This window comes from Cardiocondyla obscurior, linkage group LG20 (assembly GCF_019399895.1).
Source record: "Cardiocondyla obscurior isolate alpha-2009 linkage group LG20, Cobs3.1, whole genome shotgun sequence".
NCBI lineage: Eukaryota > Metazoa > Arthropoda > Insecta > Hymenoptera > Formicidae > Cardiocondyla > Cardiocondyla obscurior.
Window position 1 is genome coordinate 4655552 of NC_091883.1, and position 17971 is coordinate 4673522.

The 17971-nt window shown below is 38.8% G+C and overlaps 3 protein-coding genes and 1 long non-coding RNA gene across 4 annotated transcripts in view; 2 read left to right on the forward strand and 2 right to left on the reverse strand.

The window, feature by feature from the left end:
- The first annotated feature begins 1932 nt into the window (after nt 1–1932).
- LOC139110427 (uncharacterized) overlaps nt 1933–17971 on the forward strand; it is a 32313-nt gene continuing 16274 nt past the window's right edge. Inside the window, exons 1-3 of the long non-coding RNA XR_011546999.1 lie at nt 1933–2642; nt 2802–3119; nt 3234–3274. This is a non-coding gene — a long non-coding RNA (uncharacterized lncRNA). The remainder of the gene's footprint in view (nt 2643–2801; nt 3120–3233; nt 3275–17971) is intronic.
- LOC139110446 (urea transporter 1) lies at nt 3198–8544 on the reverse strand (the record flags this gene model as incomplete). The annotated part of the gene is given in 10 exon segments (XM_070670255.1): nt 3198–3678; nt 3680–3700; nt 4206–4367; nt 4444–4628; nt 4864–5011; nt 5530–5619; nt 6778–6925; nt 7560–7711; nt 8060–8179; nt 8416–8544. Coding segments are annotated over 10 exon segments (1203 nt in total), but the record flags the coding sequence as incomplete, so codon positions are not given.
- Nucleotides 10076–13681, reverse strand: Mcm6 (minichromosome maintenance 6). Its single transcript, XM_070670217.1, has 11 exons — nt 13417–13681; nt 13208–13351; nt 12865–13129; nt 12575–12777; nt 12295–12493; nt 11659–12186; nt 11293–11598; nt 10886–11216; nt 10675–10800; nt 10438–10577; nt 10076–10362 (listed from the first exon to the last, which is right to left on the reverse strand). Exons 1-11 carry the CDS (start codon nt 13509–13511, stop codon nt 10249–10251), a joined length of 2451 nt encoding a protein of 816 aa, XP_070526318.1. The 5' UTR covers nt 13512–13681; the 3' UTR covers nt 10076–10248.
- LOC139110447 (uncharacterized) lies at nt 14747–17824 on the forward strand. The gene is made up of 3 exons (XM_070670256.1): nt 14747–14782; nt 15441–15709; nt 17273–17824. Exons 1-3 carry the CDS (start codon nt 14747–14749, stop codon nt 17817–17819), a joined length of 852 nt encoding a protein of 283 aa, XP_070526357.1. The 3' UTR covers nt 17820–17824.

The window sequence follows — 17971 nt, forward strand, 5'->3', positions numbered from 1 at the left end:
TGTAGGCTCGCGTGCTAATTAATCTCACGGCGGGGTGTATCGCTCCGCAAATTGCGCAGACTCTCTCCCTTGCCCTCCGGATTAGAAATATTCAAAGCCGAACTAAAAAGGATGGCGGCTCTTAAAATATCCAAGAATCGATAGCTTTTACGATGTAAAAAAACTCTCGGGCGCTGCGAGACTTTTTTTCAAACGCGGCAATTTTAACGCCGCGACGAGATCACGTTTCGCGCTAATGTTAATTTAATTTTAAGTGCACGCCACTATTTGGGCGAGTTTTAATTTCCAAATTAATTATTAATATATAATGGGCTCGCTGTTGCGCTATTAGCGGGTGAGTTGATGTATCAAATCAAAATGATTGGCCTTTAATTACTCCCGAAATGGCAAACTACGCGCTGGGAAACCGCGAATTATCAGCAATAATTTTAACGTACTATCGCATAATTATATGTGTGAAATTGCCCGTTGCCGGGATCTCGCGGAGGAAAAGCTGACTTCGCGGAGGCATCTGGGTCCCGTGTTAAATCAGGCTTATCGAGGTATAAATCATTTTATTACTCCCCGCAACAACACAGTTACGGGTTACGTCATATAGACAGATCGTGATACTGGCTGTTACACCGGACGGGGATAAAATCCCGCATTTTAACAACGCCGTAAAGTGTTACAACGCACTGCCCAACGCCAACAATCAAGATTAGAAAAATTTTAAATTGCAAATTAAATCTAAAACATAACGGTGAAGTATAATAATCACGTTAAAGGTAACGATCGTGCGAGGAATCTCGCTCTACTTTTCGTCATTAATTTTTTTTTTTCCCGGGGAAAAAAAAAGAGAAAAATAAAAAACGAGGGCACAGTTGTTTTCGCGTGAAACAACGACGCGCTCTTTTCGCTAGTTTGATTAGGTCGGCCAGCGTCGAAAAAGGCCCTCGGGCTGGCCTTCGTCTTTGTCGAAACATCCCCGGGATGAATTTCTTTCTCACGGATTACTCACCGTCGTCTTTTCGCTTTGGACGAGTTCCAATCGGGCGCTTTTCTTCAAGCGCGGAATTCTGTTTGCCTTAGATTTCATAGCCGTTTGCTCTTATGCGAATGTGAGAATCGCGAATCGGAATCCAATAACAATAAGCGATCGAGCTCCGTGTACGGCTCCTCTGGGACAATTTCGCTTCTCCGGAAAAATCTGGCGATTGAATTTATAACCCGTGACAGTCAAAAGCGTTGAAATAAATTTTATCGACCGACCTGTAGCTTCTCGTGGCTCAATAAAGGCACCCCGCCGAAAAAGCTTCCCTACCCGCCGAGAGAAAGGGATTCAACCCCTTTCTGTAATGTATCGTCTTGTCATGTCCGGAGGATCGCCCACGCGTGATAGGACGATTAGCACGTATGCCATTATCTCGAAACGCGGGGCAGAATCTTACTGAATATCAGAAACGTTTCTGGAAGGTTTGCGCAAGAACTGCATACGAAAAGCCGGGCGTACGTGCGCGGCTTGAAAAATCAGGTCTTTTCTCCAAAGTGGGAAGTATTCTGGCAAATTAATATTATTACGTCCTTTTTTCTTCTTTTCTCGAGACGAGCTTTTCACGGAAAGTACAATGCATAATTTCTCATGCATTCATGTGTCTTCGCAAACTTTTCTTTTTATCTCGCATCTGTCGAAAGTTTTGATGTATTATTACTTTTGCCGCGAGGCTATAAAGAATTGCACGGGCAACGTAATACTTGCAGAATTATCTTATCGTTCTTTTATCTACATATATAAAATAAGATAATTTCTATTAGTGATCAGTCGTGCTGAAATAATATCTGTATTCGCAAGAACGTCTTTATCTATTCCGCGCGAGTGAGTCGACCCGAATCGAAAAGGATACTCCTTCAATAAGATGTATTTCTGGAATTGACAGTACTTATAAATTGAAGACCGATTAGAAATAAATTGTGAAGTCAGTCAATTAAAACAATCAGTATCCTATTAAAAAAAAATACTTCTATCGAGCTGTTCTCATTCTCGGCACAAGAAACTGGCTACAATTATAACGAGGTCCCTTTGATTCTTCGCCCGATCCGAAATATTACATTTAAAGCGAACGAAGGTAATAGATAGGTAGCCGGGGGGAAAGGGGAGATAAGCGAGCGCGAGCGTACGTGCCGCGCGCTAAGTATTTTCCCCCACCACTCCCACTCTCGCTTTGTCCTTCTCCAGCGGTCGCGCAAGCACACACGTACACGCACTGCCTAGCGAGCACATGTCTCCGCGCCGGAAGTAATATTCGTTTGCGTATTGCGTACAGCGAAAGCCGCCCGGTACGATAACTATCTTCTCCTCCCTATTCTCTGTGTGAGGAGAGCACGTGTGAGTATATCTCCTTTTCGTAAAACAAGTTATATCCTTACGCGTTCGTCTCTCCGAAATGATCTCTTTATTTCACATGTGCTGCGTAGCTCGCGGAGCTTTAACTAATTATCCGGGCTTTCTGTTTGCAGATAACCTGGAGGGAACCAGCGAGGACGAAGTTGAAACGGTCTAACAATAAGAGGAAGCTGGTCACTCAGACGGGAGGCTGCCTGATATTCTGAGAGGAGGAGGAGGCCTCGGAAAGGCATCGTACATCCACGGAGCAACCCCAGAGGTAAGAATCACTTTTGTGAAATACAAATCTAATAGCTTATCGTAATGGAAAAATTTATCTTTAGTTATTTAATTGATATACCGTTTAGAAGCACGTGCATTCTTCTTGTAAAATTAAATAGCATCTCTATAATTTAATTTAATTTTTTTTTTGTTACAGATCGACGCAGCTGCACCCACCGTCGTGTCTACAAGTCTCGTCACCGCCGATTAACAATTATACGAACCGCAGTCGGTTCGTCGGCCGTTCCGGGAGTTCGTTAAGTAGTCGGTCGGCATTTTTTCATATACGAATTTTTTCTAAACGCGAGTGCCGAACGTGAGACGCGCGAAAGTGATCATAGTAAATTTTCGCGATTAAAATCACGGTCGGGGTGTTCGCGAGTTACTTGTGCGCGGAAGGATGGCTCGTCACGTCCCATCTGAGTGGAGGAGCAGGCCCGGGACGGGCATCCTGCATCGGCGGAGCAACTCATAGGTAAGGATAAATTTATTTAATAAAATCTTTGTTAAATAAAAAATTCTACTTTTTTTTTATTTATTTTATTAATAATTTACATGTCTATAATAATTTTTTTTTTTTATGTTACAGCCACCGCCAGAACTCAACAACTCCGCTGAGGCTGCAGTTCGGTAAGTCTCATGACTTTTTTTGTAGTTTGTAGTTGTGTTTCTTAAATCGGTAACACGCTGTCGACCATTGCTGTCGACGATTGATTACTGAATTGTAAATATCATATAAAAATTATTATAATTATTGTCCCCAATTATAATGACGCGCACGAATTGGGACTTTCCGAAAAATAGCGCACGCAAAGTGTGCGCATGGTTTCTTTTAAATAATACATGAATACATTTGTATAAATATTCAGTGATAGATAGGGGATTGTTTTTAAGCAATCGAGATGTACAAAAAAGATTCAAATATAGTGCTTATTATATAATATTAAATAGTAATTCTAAACCATTCGGGAGGGAAGAATATACCATTAATTATTCGACGGAATCGGCTTTCTTTCGCTTCACGTGACAAGTTCAAAGTTCTTCCGCAGCATCTTCCTGCAACAATGCACAAATTCAATCAGCATATTTTAAATTGATTAATAATAGTTATTATATTATAAATTATTTGAGTTTAATCAATTAATATTGCAAATTTAATTTTTCCCAACAATATCAATTACAATCGCGATATTATAAATTCAAATAAGCAATCAGTTTATTAATTTATTTATTTTTTATTTGTTCTTTCTTTCTTTTTTTTTTTTTTACTTTGCAACTTGTCAATACAATTCGGTCAACCTAGGAGTAGGGCAGAAATCAATTTCTGCGCTTTTTGTAGGGCGTGGTTCTGATGGATTCTGCGAACCATCTTATTGTAGGAAAAGTTTCACCCACAAATCGGCTTCGGGTAGGATGGAACTCGATAAACTCCGCGGTGATAAAGCGGGCCGTTTATCTCGACCTCCATCGTCGCGAATATAAAATTTTACGTTTAGGGTCTAGAACGAAAAAGGCGCGGGAGTCCTCCGAAAGGGCATACGAAATCGAGGGTGATACGTACCTCTCGAAATGCCGCGCGACGGGTGAGATAATGATGACGCTGTTTCTCGGGGAAGGTAATCGATACGGGCCATGGAAATATTGGATCCTCCTTACCGTCGCTTAATTTTAGAAACAGCGAAGTCGCTATTACAAACGGCAACGTCAGCACCGGTAGCTGCTTCTGAAATATTAACGAAAGCGTTCAAAGTACTCGCGGAGCGTCGAATCGAGCGGAAGGAAAGTAGTCTAGGTCTCACGTTTGCGAATAACGATTCTAAGGTGTACTGCAGTAGCGGGGTGTAAATAATCGCCATGATAGCGGCAACGGCCGTCTGGCCGTTCAGTACGAGCAGATTACCTCCCAGAGCAGCCCCGGTCAGAAGGCTATTGTATCCCCACATGCCGCTGTAAGCCCTGAGCCTGTCCGCCCCTAGTTCCAAGGCTGAAAAAGTCATGTTAATGACAATAATTTGCACTCCGCGCGCTTTTGTCTCGAGCTAAGTGCTCTCGCCTTCGGTCTTCGAGAGAACTTGCGTCGTGAAGCTTAATCACTCCGTACGCCCCATTAAACGAACACTTAAATGCGACCCGAGATCGATGATTCTCTCATTTCTCCTCTTCATTTTTTTTTTTTTTTTGCGCGCGTATGCGTGTGTATAAAAATTAATTTTAGTTACCCGCGTACGTTCCGCAGAAAGCGCCGAAGTACGAAAACGCGGTCGTCACGGGCGAATATATTAGCATTGCCAGATACATAATGGAGCCAAGGGCTACATTATCGACTCCAAACAGCTGCGATGCGGAGACAACGCTGCCTCGTACAAGCTGAAACACGATTTAACTTTGTGCGCAGGCAAACAAAGATTGATATCTCCATTTATATGTCTTCCGCGGCGTTCCCTCGAGCAACAGAAGCGCATATACATTTACTCCCGTTTTATTTTTATGCGTCTTTGAAACGCACGGGTATTCCGAACGTAAAACAGATCCTGTTACTCAACAAAGCCTCGTGTTATCATTTTATTTAAGAAATGCAAATTTATTTTCCTTCCCCTAATTTTTAATCTTCCCTTTAACAAGGCTGTGTATGAGAAACTCGGTGGAGCCAAAGATTGCGTTTGTGCAAACGACTGAAAAGATAGGCTTGTTGAAGCGCTTTATGTATAATAAGATTTGTCCTCGGGTAAGCACGTTTTCACAATTCGAAAAGTAATCACGAATTCTCGGGGGGAAAGCCGCGTAACTAATGAAGTCTTGTAGCACTCCTCGAGGCCCTCGAGATGCTAATACGCGCGAAGTCAAGTGCGCAAAGTTCGAAAAAGTAGAACATGAGTAAACTGTACCATTCCCCAGTCGACGTAACCGGTGGTCGCATTCTGCTCGTAGAACCCGGCGCCGTCCGCTGTCGTCGTCGTCTCACTTGTTGCATTGTCCTGAAAACAATGAAGACAGTTTTACACAATAACTCGCGTGTGATAGGGAAACGTACGCGGCTAGTCGCTCGACCGGTCTATAGTAAGATCAAACTATTTTACGACCAAGTATACGTCACGCGGAGAGAATAATTTACGTTCCACCGCGCGTCATTCGAGTTCGGTCGTAAATTTTTGCAACGCGAGAGAGAAGAAACTTCCCGAGAAAGAAAACGGCGCGTTCCCTTTTCTCCTTCGCTCAGCGGTACATTTTCATCTTCCTGTTCGGGATTAGACGTCACCCAGCACGTGGGAATCGCGTAGCTTGACCGTGCGGAAGTGTGGAAGTTAATTTCTCGCGTTACCGCGGGGATCCAGACAACAAGAATAACGGCGCGCTCGCTGCACGGTGCATATAGAAGTTAATATATTTGCATGGTAAGGGAGCCACCCAACTGAGCAGTATTTTCAAATATTTCACCGCCACAGCGGTGTTTGCTAACGGAAAACCGTCCGCGAAAAAAGAGAAACTCAGAGAAAACTTGCCCAATATTTAACTGAAACAAACAGCCGGCGACTAGTTAGGGCGAAATAAATCCGAACCGAGGCAAGTTTTCGCCGGCGGAGTTGTTCGCGCTGTAGCTTGATCAATACGGAGAAAAGCCGTGCTCCTGCCCGCGGAGGATAGTATTCTCCCTCGTGAAGGCACGTCAAATATGTATGGTCTGAATACTGAGACCGCTTTTCCAAGCGAATTTTATTCCGTGTCGAAGCCTCGGCCCCATTCTCATCAAGTTTACTCTCGTTCGGCACCACCGTCCTAATAAAATTGTGATTCCGTACCGATCGCTCACTTCTCGTTGTCTCGAACGAGCCTGGCATTTATTTTAAAAAATTACCTTGACGTGTTTCGCTAATTTTTCTTTTTTCTTCGCGTCTTTCTTTACTTACCTCGTTTTTTTTGTCTTTCTTTATTAACCTAGACATATTTTTAAAGATTAGTACTACTAAAAAGCATCAGCTGACAGCTTCTAATTTTTGAAAGTTAATTAATTCCATACCATTTAAATTTGTTTCAACGGCAATAGCTTTGTAATAAAATTTTTTTCAGTTAATTGCGTAATAGCGTAACGCCTTCTTAGTCATTAAAAAAGTATTGCGTGCGTGAAATTGATTTACCATTTCCAGCATCGGTTCCATAGATTCGGTTGCCAGGTTCGCGCCATTTTGCGTCATGAGGGCGAAAATCAATGTAAATTCCACCAAGTTAAACGGCCAGGTTGTGCACGAGAATTCATCGCTTCTCAGAGACCGCGAAAGATAAACACTGGAAAATGTTAACCAGGAGCTGTTGAAATTGCGTACGTTATCGCGACGCGGATGACGAGTCAACTCCGAGCTAACTCCGTCTAATTCGGTTTGCCGCGTAATCTACTGTCACGAATTATTCCAGATATCTTACTCGAATCACAAGCCGAAACTGTCGTCAAGCGTTTTCCGCTAGCTTCCACGCTTCCCCATTCTATCCGCGGGTTGTCTGAACTTATAACGTTACACGTAACGCTCACAAAGTTCCTCGGCTTAAGGCATTCATTATGCCGCCGTGAGCAAAACCACCCATTCTCTCCGGCAATATAGCGCAATTATCAACATTAATTTACATTAATTTGCGTGTATTTTAGCTTAATTAAGCGTCACCATCAAGATGCAATTTATTTATAAATAAATAATGTGTTTATGCATACAGAATTATTTTACGCGCGTACCCGGCGACCGGTATCGCCGCCGTTCGCTCGAACATTATTCCCGGAAGCGTATTTATCGTTTATCATTTTCCTACCGCTGTGCACTCCGGATTTATTTAATCGCGTAATTTACGACAGCTGCGGCATTTGCGGCTCTCTCGCCGCCGTAGAACACTTTCTAAATACCGCGTTAACGTGAAATATAATCGAGCGTACCTAAGTATCGTCGCTAGGAGCACGAGGAGGAGGCTGAAAGAGTCGAAGCGTCCGTAAATCTCCGGTACTAGGCCGTACGACACCGCCCCGACTAGCAGAGGGTTGTAAACGCTTAATCCATTTTCCACGATGACGTCGGGCTCGCGTATAAGCTGCAAAGTAGGAAGAACGTTCTTAAGCGCGGCCTCGAGCGCGCGGAATTCCGCAACAGGAATCGCGACGGAACTTCCGCGCCGGTGCCTTCTTCGGGGCCGCCGCCGGGCGAAAAGCGACGTGCCGCATTGCAGTGATTTTTCCCGGGGTGCACGCAAACGGTCCATTAAGTCCAAAGAGATGAAAAAGAGATAGCGTTCGCCACGATGCACCGTCGCGTATGAATAGGACGACGATGGCGGAAACGGGTGCCCGCCTCTCGAGCGCAATGCGGCAAAAAGTGTGTTACATCCTTTTGGCAGGAACAGACCGCTTGACACCACCGGCTAATAATTAATAAAACATACCACGGACAGTAGGAGGCCAAGGCCGGCGGTGGTCGCGGACAACGCCAGCGTACCTGGCGTTACCACAGCTAGGGTGACTATTATCAACAGCCCGCTGAGAGGGTTATTCGCAAAAACGATCTGCAATTTAATTAATTTAGGTCAGTTAATTAAAGTCGACAGGCGTTGATTAAAGGGAAAAAAATGCCGCGTATTAAAAAGCAACTTGAACTAACGCTGAGTACTTCAGATTCTAGTTATCGTGGAGAATTATTTTTGGCTTTATAATTTTTGCTAAATAATATCATATCTAATTTATCGACGAGTGTCGACGAGCTGTTAAAATTTGCCACGTCGAAAGTAGATTTTATATTTACCTGGCCGAATCCACGTAGGAAAGCGTCAAGTAACTGCACCGCGTGCCAGACACGCTGATCCTTGCGCGCGAAAAATTCCTTCAATATCCCAAAGTCGCCCACGAAAGCTACCCATGTTCTCTCCTGTCGGATTTATTTTAAAGTTTAAATTGTCGATCACCTGCTGGCGATTACGATAAAATTGGCATCTCACTAAGCCGCGACGCGGAAACAAGTTTGTAAGTGTGAAACTTAAGAACGACGTCGACGTTTTATCTTCCTACTGCAAAGTTCCGTTTTCAAATCAAAAGATTTACTTTTTACTTTTGAACTGGCCGCATTACGTTATCTTTTTCTCTTCGCAGAAGGAAAACTAGTGCAAGCGTCAGATCATTTATAAGAGACAGACCTGAGGTTTGCATCTAAAAGGCCGCATTTTAGAAACGACGTACATTTTAAATGCGAATAAAGTTTGAAATGAGAAGAATTGCCAATTTATATCAGAGACAGATATAAATCAGATGCGAATGGTCGAAAATAAAATTGCATCTCGCGATAAAAACAATCGATGATTTCGCGGGTATTTTCCGTATCACTGGGCACGTAAATAGAATTTATCAGAACAGATTAATATTCTGGGAAACTATATTAACTGGAACTGCGCGTCATTCGACAAATTCACTACACAGATATAATACATTATATTGGATTTCGAATAACGCTTACTTGTCGTATCTCTGTTACTGGCAGCTCTTTCGCAGACATCGCGTATCGTTGAGCAATATAAAAATCGTATGGCAAGTGACGTTTTTAATTACTGCACAGAGCACTCCCACCATGCACAGTTAACACATTTTTAGCGTAGGTACTTTGTGTACATTTAAACAGCAGTAAAGGCACGTGTTATATGCTCATTGCACTAAAACTATAATTACTGATGAATGTAGGAATGACGTCGTTCACCGATCGTCTGTATGCGTGTCAATCTAATCAAACACCACTAAAAACTATTATGTATCATGTAAAAAAATTGTAGATTGCAATTAAAACATTCTAATCAATTACGCAAGTGTTACAGTAAAAAAAAAAAAATTAAGAAAGTAATTTTTATTAAGATTTAATATACTTCTTTACGTTTAAAATAAATCGCGTGCTTATAAACGTCTCTAAATATCGTAGACGCTCTTAAAATGATTCAAACTGCTTGAAAGCTATTAAAGCTACTAAAGCTGCTGAGCTGCCGAGCTGATTTCAATATCTGACCTAGAACTGATCGCTTTCTAACAAGTTTTCCTTCATAATGGGTACATAAAAATGCGTGTTAATTAACTCAGTACTGTGCTAATTATCGTGACTTATACTATGTTAATTAGTTACTCTGAAAAAATAGGTACACGCCGAGATTATGCGTTCTATGAACCTTGAATAAATTGTACAATGCTCGAGCAAATTAATTTTTTGCGCTCTTATAAAACAGGAAATAAAATTTAAAAAAAACGTATTTGCAATATTGCTTGTATCTCGACAAGTGTTAGAATCAAATTGATTTATTTGTTTACTCGATATGAACAATGTTAAATATGAGATCATAGCAAACAAGTTTTTTATACTCCTCCCCCATGTTGAGATTCTTAAATAGACTAAAACGAAATAAAATGAATGCTTTAATGATGATGTAAAATATGTTTTTATCATCGTCAATAATTGAAAATATATTTATATAGTTTGTAACCTTTACAAGATTTAAGTAAAAAAAATAATAATATATTACGATAAAAAGGTACTTAAAACGTATAAGTTTTCGAATAAAATGATAGATCGTCTTCTCATTTCGCTTTCAAGGCACTTCGAATCTTAAATTAGATCCATGACGTAATTAGGATGAACAACGAGTAGAGGATCATTTAGATCATCACCTTTATCTTTGCTTCTTAGAGTAGTCGTCGTTAAAGGTATTATAATTTGATCCTAAACGTAAAATTATACAATCAGTACAGTACTGGGAGCATAAATGCATTATAAATTTATAATTACAATACGTACGTGATATGTTAATCTGTCAATAACTTTCTCAATAAAGTTTTTGCGGTCTAGCAAATCTTCCTCTGAGTCTAGTTCATCTTGAATTTGATCAAGATACCACGCAATTAATTCGGATTTCCGTATCCCACCTTTGTTGTCGTCTGTTAAAAAATATTTAATTAACAAATAGATATAATTAAAAATGATAAAGATCGATACTTATTTCTATCGTATGTGATAATACAATAGTAAAAGTACCTTCACTTTCGGCACGATTTTCTTCGCTTCTCATATAAAGAATTAACATATTCGACAGATTCTTATACTCCTCGTAAGACATGGTTAATTTTTTCTTTGGCACTTCGCGCGATGTTTCATCAGATGCTAAACAATTGAGAAAAATAAATGTTACAGTAAATATCAATGTAACAGTTGTACATACATTATGAAATGAAAAAATTATGCATACGTGTTGAAGACGGTGCTTTATCATTTTCTTCACTTCTTGATGCTTCCGCAAAAAATGGGTCATGAGTATCCATTCCCGTGTCTGCGTCATTTACGCCTTCATCGAGATCTACATCAGGTTGTTCCACCGTAATTATACTTTTTTGTAACAATCGTTTCGCTTCTTTGACGTGCTTCACTGTCACTTCGTCCATGCATTCTATTTTTGCTAATGCCTCGGACAATCTAATCATGCTTTCCAACTGTCTCACAGTAACTCTCCATTTACCACTTCCACTACCTGTCTTTTGCCTGAGAGAAGTATAATTTTCGACTAAAAGATCAGCAGCTTCCTACACAAATTTAATAAAATTAGTAAAGGTTTGACTTAATATAATAAATTAAAAAATTTATTTTTATTTATTTTACCTTACTTAAAATGGGTTTGAACTGTTTAGCAAAATTAATATATCTAATAATCTCGTCTTGTTCATATACGACCTGAATTTCATCTGAATTATCACAATGTAAATCTATGATTCTTTTGGCAATTGCGTTATCGACAAGTTCGCTACATTCGTCCAGCAGTACAAAGAACAAATCAAATCTCGACATAATGGGGGCAGTTAATAAAATATTTTGCTGTAATGATTTTCTTCTGTCATATCTTCCGCCAACGGGGTTTGCTGCCGCTAATATAGAAGTTCGAGCATTTAAAGTTGCTCTAACACCGGCCTAGAAACATACGTGCGCTGTAATGTAAAGTTTTCTATATATTGTACAAATTATAAGTACCTTAGTTATCGAAATAGTCTGTTGTTCCATAGCTTCGTGAATCGCGACCTGATCCTTTGGATCCATTTTGTCGAATTCATCGATACAACATATTCCGTGATCCGCGAGCATTAACGCTCCAGCTTCTATGACGAAATCTGACGATTCTTCATCTCGCACAACCGCAGCCGTTAAACCAGCTGCACTCGATGCTTTTCCAGACGTGTAAACTGCTCTCGGCGAGAGATCGGCTACACATTTAAGAAATTGCGATTTTGCGGTACTGGGATCGCCCACAATGCAAATATTAATATCTCCTCTTAGCGACGTGAGTTCTTCTGTTGTTTTGGCTACACCGCCAAAAAACATCAGTGTGATTCCCTTTTTAATTTCGTCGTTGCCGAATACAGCGGGAAATAGACTGGAAACAATATTCGTATATAGATTTTTATCGCGACTCATCTCGTAGATACGATTCCATTCTGCTTCCGACATTTGTTTCTTCATCGCTTCTTGCGAAATTTCTTCCATTGCGTCTGTTCCTCCAAACTGCAAATAAAATTAATTAGACGCGGCACGAAATGAACTAAATCAATCGATATCGTGAAAAAGCGACAATTGTACAACAATTTAATCTCTTAATCTCTTTTTGCTTACTCTTGAACTTGTATTAGTAACGCTGCAGGCCAGAAATGCCATTTTGTACGTTAGTTCTCTTACTCCGAGTGCTTTAAGACCAGATAATCCATCCCGCTGGTCATTATTTCTATTTTTTGGTCCAATTTCTGTTTTAGCACTTGGTAAAGTTAGTGCTCCTATATCTGGCACTACTATAAGAGTCCCTGCAAAATCATATCTGTAAAAATAAAAAAAATCTTGTGAGATTTAGATTTATAGTTTCAATTGTTAGAATATACTTATATATTTTAAAATCTACCTGTCACCAGCCTGTACCGTTTCGACAATCTCAGATCTTAAAATAACTTCAACAGAACGAGGTATAGAGCCTCGTGGTAGTTCAGCTTGTGTTTCTTGAATTCTCACTTTTTGAAAGTCAACAAATGTTGAATTATCTACATCCAAAAGAAAGCGACGCCTGTTGCTACATACTGGGTTAGAACAGATTGTTGGATTTGTAAACTAAAAAAAAATAAAAATTAAAAATAACTGAACAAAAATTGTAATTAATTAAATCTTGTATAGTATAAATATTGAATATATACACACCTTAAATTGTTGTTCCACATTTTTAATATAAGCATTACAATCCATACAAATAAATGTGCCAAGAATCAATTCTGGATGAACAGGATGTGTACGTACTACCTGACCAGATATGCAAGTCAAAGTACCCAACTGTGATGTGTTCAATTCTCTTAATTTGCGTCTAATAGGCACATCAGTAAAGCTAACATAACATTTCTTGTCCTTTTCTAAGTTTCCTACATCTTTAACAAAGTTGCTCACTGCCTGACATAAATATGGATATACTCTAAAACAAAACAAAAAAGACTCTCATTACCTCAAATTTTTCATAAATAAAAAAGAAATAAATCGCTAATTATGCAACCTGTAGTATTCTTCAACTATAGTTGTGGCAAGCACTTGATTGAATGATTCTGTATCATCAAAAAGCACGTCTAGGGTACAGCGTTCTGGACTAATGAGTTCTTTAGCTGGTTCCAAATATTTAACGGCCCCAAACTCCTTAAATCTGTGACAATATAAAGTCAGTAAAACTAAGTGTTGAAACAATTCAGCCTATAAAATAAGGATTACCTCTCCAAAAAATCTTGAAACAGCCTCTGACACTTAAAACCAATGTCATCTCGCACGAGTACTCGGGTGGCTTGCGGAGCTGCAGCAGCGTCCATATTTTTAAATAATTATCACGACAAAAATACTTGCGAATAAATGCGGATAAATTGTGCCTGATGGCGAAACAAGACTGACAGAAATTGGCGGGAAGACGATAAGCGTTCCTCACTATGCGAGTTCTTATGTTTGTATTAGACCGTTCCATTGGTTAAGAAATGCGGTATTTAGAATCCCTAGCCTCCAATTTATTCACGGGCGCCTCTATATGAACGAACGTAACCTCGAACTATGTTGCAACGAGTATTTCCAATTCCGTTCACTATATTATAAATGTTTCGAAGCGGTTCTCCTTTCTTTTTCACCAAGAAAAACAAAAAAAGTTATGTAATGCTAGCAGCAATTTTTAGTCTTTAATTAAAAAAGAAAATTAATTGTATATTTTTTCTTAGATAATTTTTTTTTTTTTCTAAATCGTGTATGAGCGGTGGGTTGATAAAGCTACAAAGGGTCGCATATCATACAGGTATAATTTCTGATCTTAGTATTTTTTAATCATTAGTATGCTACTGAAAGAGCACAAAAATATACATCGACCGTAACGTAGCGCACTCTGATGATAAAGTGAGAACTGTATAACATTGTCAAGCAACTCGCCATCTTGTCGGGTTTATCATTTGACCGACGTAAAAATCAATATCTTTATTATTTTCTATTTTAATTGTTAGGCAATTGTTGCAAAGTTATGCGGCTTTCAGCTAAATGGAATTTCTCGGCAATTATTTTACTGTCTCGACTTTGACTCGATCAACAATTAATATGAATTATTTCATAATAATTCCAATTAAATTTTTCTTTAATAAAAAATTAATTAATTAAATAATAATAAAAATAATACTTTAAGGAATTAATAAAAAAATACTTTCGACTCAAATTCGAAAGTATGTCGGAATTACAAAAGTCCCTCGTTTCGACAACGAAGTGACAAAAGAAATTTAAATGAAACACAAGTTATTCGTCACGCGGCATTCGTCTCGCGGCTTGAAGACAAAAGGAAAGTTTCTAATAACGTCTCGCAATTCACGCGAGTGACGCACATACAGGCTCGTGCTCGGGAAAGACAGGGGAAAGCGTAGAAATTTCCGTGTAAAGAACAGAGACGAGAGCAGCCTCGCTCTACGCATTTCCTGGCCAGGACAAGACTTGGCTCTTAAGCAGACACGGCGGCACATTGTATAAATGGCGAGCGAAGTGCGTGCCGCCGTTTTAGTCCTTTTTACGAATTAGAAGGAGGATGGCGGTCGCTAAGAAAATCGGCATTGTCTGTCTGGTAACGAGAGTTTCGAAACACTCGAGTTTATCGCGTCTCGCGGCGTATTTAGTTCGCGAAACTGCGCGCGCGGTGATAACTAACAGGAGTAATTACTCATTGTCTTAAATTAATATAACAGTGATGCCGCCGTAAAATAAATTGTAAAGAAAATAGTTACATAAATAATAAATAAAAATCATAAATTAAAACGTGTGATTTCTCATCGTGACGCGTATCTTTGATTCTGTAATAATTGTGCTCTTGTTTTTTTTTCTTTTTTATTTTTTTTAATGAATGAGAGATTACATTTATTATAATACTATTATATTATATTATTATTAGTATCGTTTATATTTTGCATTTGCATTTTAATATAATTCGATACGCGAAGTTGACATTTAATTATCATTATTTATATTAAATGTGATTTTTCTTGTCGCGGAGTAAGAATCTCCCGAAGAGGTTAGATAGTCTCGAAATACGCTATCGGTGCCGTGAACTTGGCTGTTGGCTCGTATAATACATTTTCGCCTAGGGTGCTTTGGTACATCGACCCTGGGTCCTAAAACGAGTCTGGCGTTGTGCCGCTATATACCGGAATGGCACGACGGGAATGCGTTTTCGAAAGACAGACGCGAGCGCAACTAACAGACTTCAAATCCTTGCATGAATGTAGGTGATACGTGTCTACCTGACAAGTGCTATATTGGTGACCAAGTCGTCATTAAGTCCGACGAACGTACCGCGTTTACGATACGATTATCTACCGGCTACGAGCTCTCCACTTATGAAGCACCCGAATCATCAGTACGACGATCGTGTGATTAACAGTGACCTAGGAAAATTAGCGTCTGCCAGAGATCTACTAAGAGAGCGTCAACCGGGACTTCAATCCGCGTCGACTTCAAGCAAACGTAGACAAAAATTGCGAACGGGGCCTCAAAGGTATTGGAATCGTTAATTTTTAATTATGATACTTAATATAAAAATCCTCTTATTTTAAAAGGTTGATACATTACGCATGAATTAGTTTTTTAATTGCCCAAAGATAAATAAAGTTGTAAGAAAAAAAAAAAAAAAAAAAAAAAAAATTAAATAGACTAAAAAATAAAATATAATTATAAAGGCTGGTTAGCCTAGTGCCTATGGTACTAGTCTAGTGTCCGGAGGGCGCGGGTTCGAATCCCGACGTGATAATTTATTTAAAAAAAAAAAAAAAAAAAAAAAAAAAAAAAAGAATTTATTTCGCGTGACGTCACTAATGTCGATGTACACTTTAACTCAGAGTTGTTTTCTGGTCACTGAGTTAGAGTTAAGTTTTAAAGCTCGGAGAACAAAAAAAAAAAAAAAAAAAACGATTTTGCACACTTAAAATTAATTAATTATTTCATGCAACGTTCGGTGCATGGTGAACGGTTACCAGTAATTTAAGGACTGAGTTATTTAACTGTACTTAGAACTACAATGTTTAAACGTGTAAGTGAGGAAAAAAAATTAATTTTGCACGCTTTAAATTTAATCTATTATATATCTTACACAGAAAAAAAAAAAAATTTTTTTTGTAAGATATATAATAGATTAAATTTAAAGCGTGCAATAATTTTTCCTCTTACGTTTAAATTTAATCTATTATATATCTTACACAGAAAAAAAAAAAAATTTTTTTTTTTCTGTGTAAGATATATAATAGATTAAATTTAAAGCGTGCAAAATTAATTTTTTTTCCTCACTTACACGTTTAAATTTAATCTATTATATATCTTACACAGAAAAAAAAAAAAATTTTTTTTTCTGTGTAAGATATATAATAGATTAAATTTAAAGCGTGCAAAATTAATTTTTTTTCCTCCCTTACACGTTTAAACATTGTAGTTCTAAGTACAGTTAAATAACTCAGTCCTTAAATTACTGGTAACCGTTCACCATGCACCGAACGTTGCATGAAATAATTAATTAATTTTAAGTGCAAAATCGTTTTTTTTTTTTTTTGTTCTCCGAGCTTTAAAACTTAACTCTAACTCAGTGACCAGAAAACAACTCTGAGTTAAAGTGTACATCGACATTAGTGACGTCACGCGAAATAAATTCTTTATTTTTTTTTTTTTTTTTTTTTTTTTTAAATAAATTATCACGTCGGGATTCGAACCCGCGCCCTCCGGACACTAGACTAGTACCATAGGCATTAGGCTAACCAGCCTTTATAATTATATTTTATTTTTTAGTCTATTTAAATTTTTTTTTTTTTTTTTTTCAACTTTATTTATCTTTGGGCAATTAAATAACTAATTCATGTGTAACGCATCAAACTTTTAAGATAGGAGACTAGAACAATCCAGGTTTTTTTTTTTTTTAATTTAGTAAAACATCTCTTAGAAAATAAAAATTAAATTAAATTGAAAAATAGCGCGCGCATGATTTGTTCTAGTATTATTAAAAAAATAATAGATTTTTGCCAAAAGTATTGATAATTCTTATATTTTTTAACTATATTTTCTTCGATATTTAAAGATTTCCTACGGAAGTTTATCAGGACGACGTTTGGCTTTCGGCAAAAGTGCCAAATACGTCTCCGTCGTCTCTGTCGCAACTAACGACGACAACGACTACGACAACGACGACGACGCCAACGTTATCAGGAGCTCGAAGTATCCGGGAGTATCACCGCGACGTACCTCAACGATTCGCCTATCAGAACATTGAAGCAGTCGGCGGATACCTGACGGACGACCTGGATGATGACGATAGTTCGCCGTATCGCGGAAAAGTTGAGCCGTCATATTATCATCGACAGCCGCAGGACATGACGGCCGTCATCAAAGCTCTCGATCACTTTCTCGGGAGTACCTTGAACGACGATGGGTACAACAGCAAAGTGCATCCACCCCTCAATCCCGTTTTAGCCCTCGTTCTTTCCCGATACGGGCGTTACGTGCCCGGACCGCGCAACCCTCGTGTGTACGCGAATCTGGCAGCGAACAATATCCACAACCAGCAGCCCTTCGGCAAATACAAATACGAGCTCGACGAGGAGCCAGTTTACACGGCGAAAAGATAGCGACAAATGCCACTTTAATTTGTATTAAAAAAAAAAAAAAAAGTTATAATGTTATAAAAGAAAAATACGCGCAAGAGATAAAATACAATTAACATAACAATCCTGAACGATCTCCTAGGCGTGGGTCGGCGTGCAGGCCTTTGTTTTTCTCC

Excerpts from the sequence above, each read along its gene's own strand:
- Mcm6 (XM_070670217.1), bottom strand. The coding sequence starts at position 13,511 with ATGGACGCTGCTGCAGCTCCGCAAGCCACCCGAGTACTCGTGCGAGAT. Across the intron at positions 12,778-12,864 it reads ATGTGGAACAACAATTTAAG|TTTACAAATCCAACAATCTG; the intron begins GTGTGTATATAT and ends ATTTTTTTTTAG. Across the intron at positions 10,578-10,674 it reads AAATCGTGCCGAAAGTGAAG|ACGACAACAAAGGTGGGATA; the intron begins GTACTTTTACTA and ends ATTTTTTAACAG.
- LOC139110447 (XM_070670256.1), top strand. The coding sequence starts at position 14,747 with ATGGCGGTCGCTAAGAAAATCGGCATTGTCTGTCTG. Across the intron at positions 14,783-15,440 it reads AAATCGGCATTGTCTGTCTG|GTGATACGTGTCTACCTGAC; the intron begins GTAACGAGAGTT and ends GCATGAATGTAG. Across the intron at positions 15,710-17,272 it reads TTGCGAACGGGGCCTCAAAG|ATTTCCTACGGAAGTTTATC; the intron begins GTATTGGAATCG and ends CGATATTTAAAG.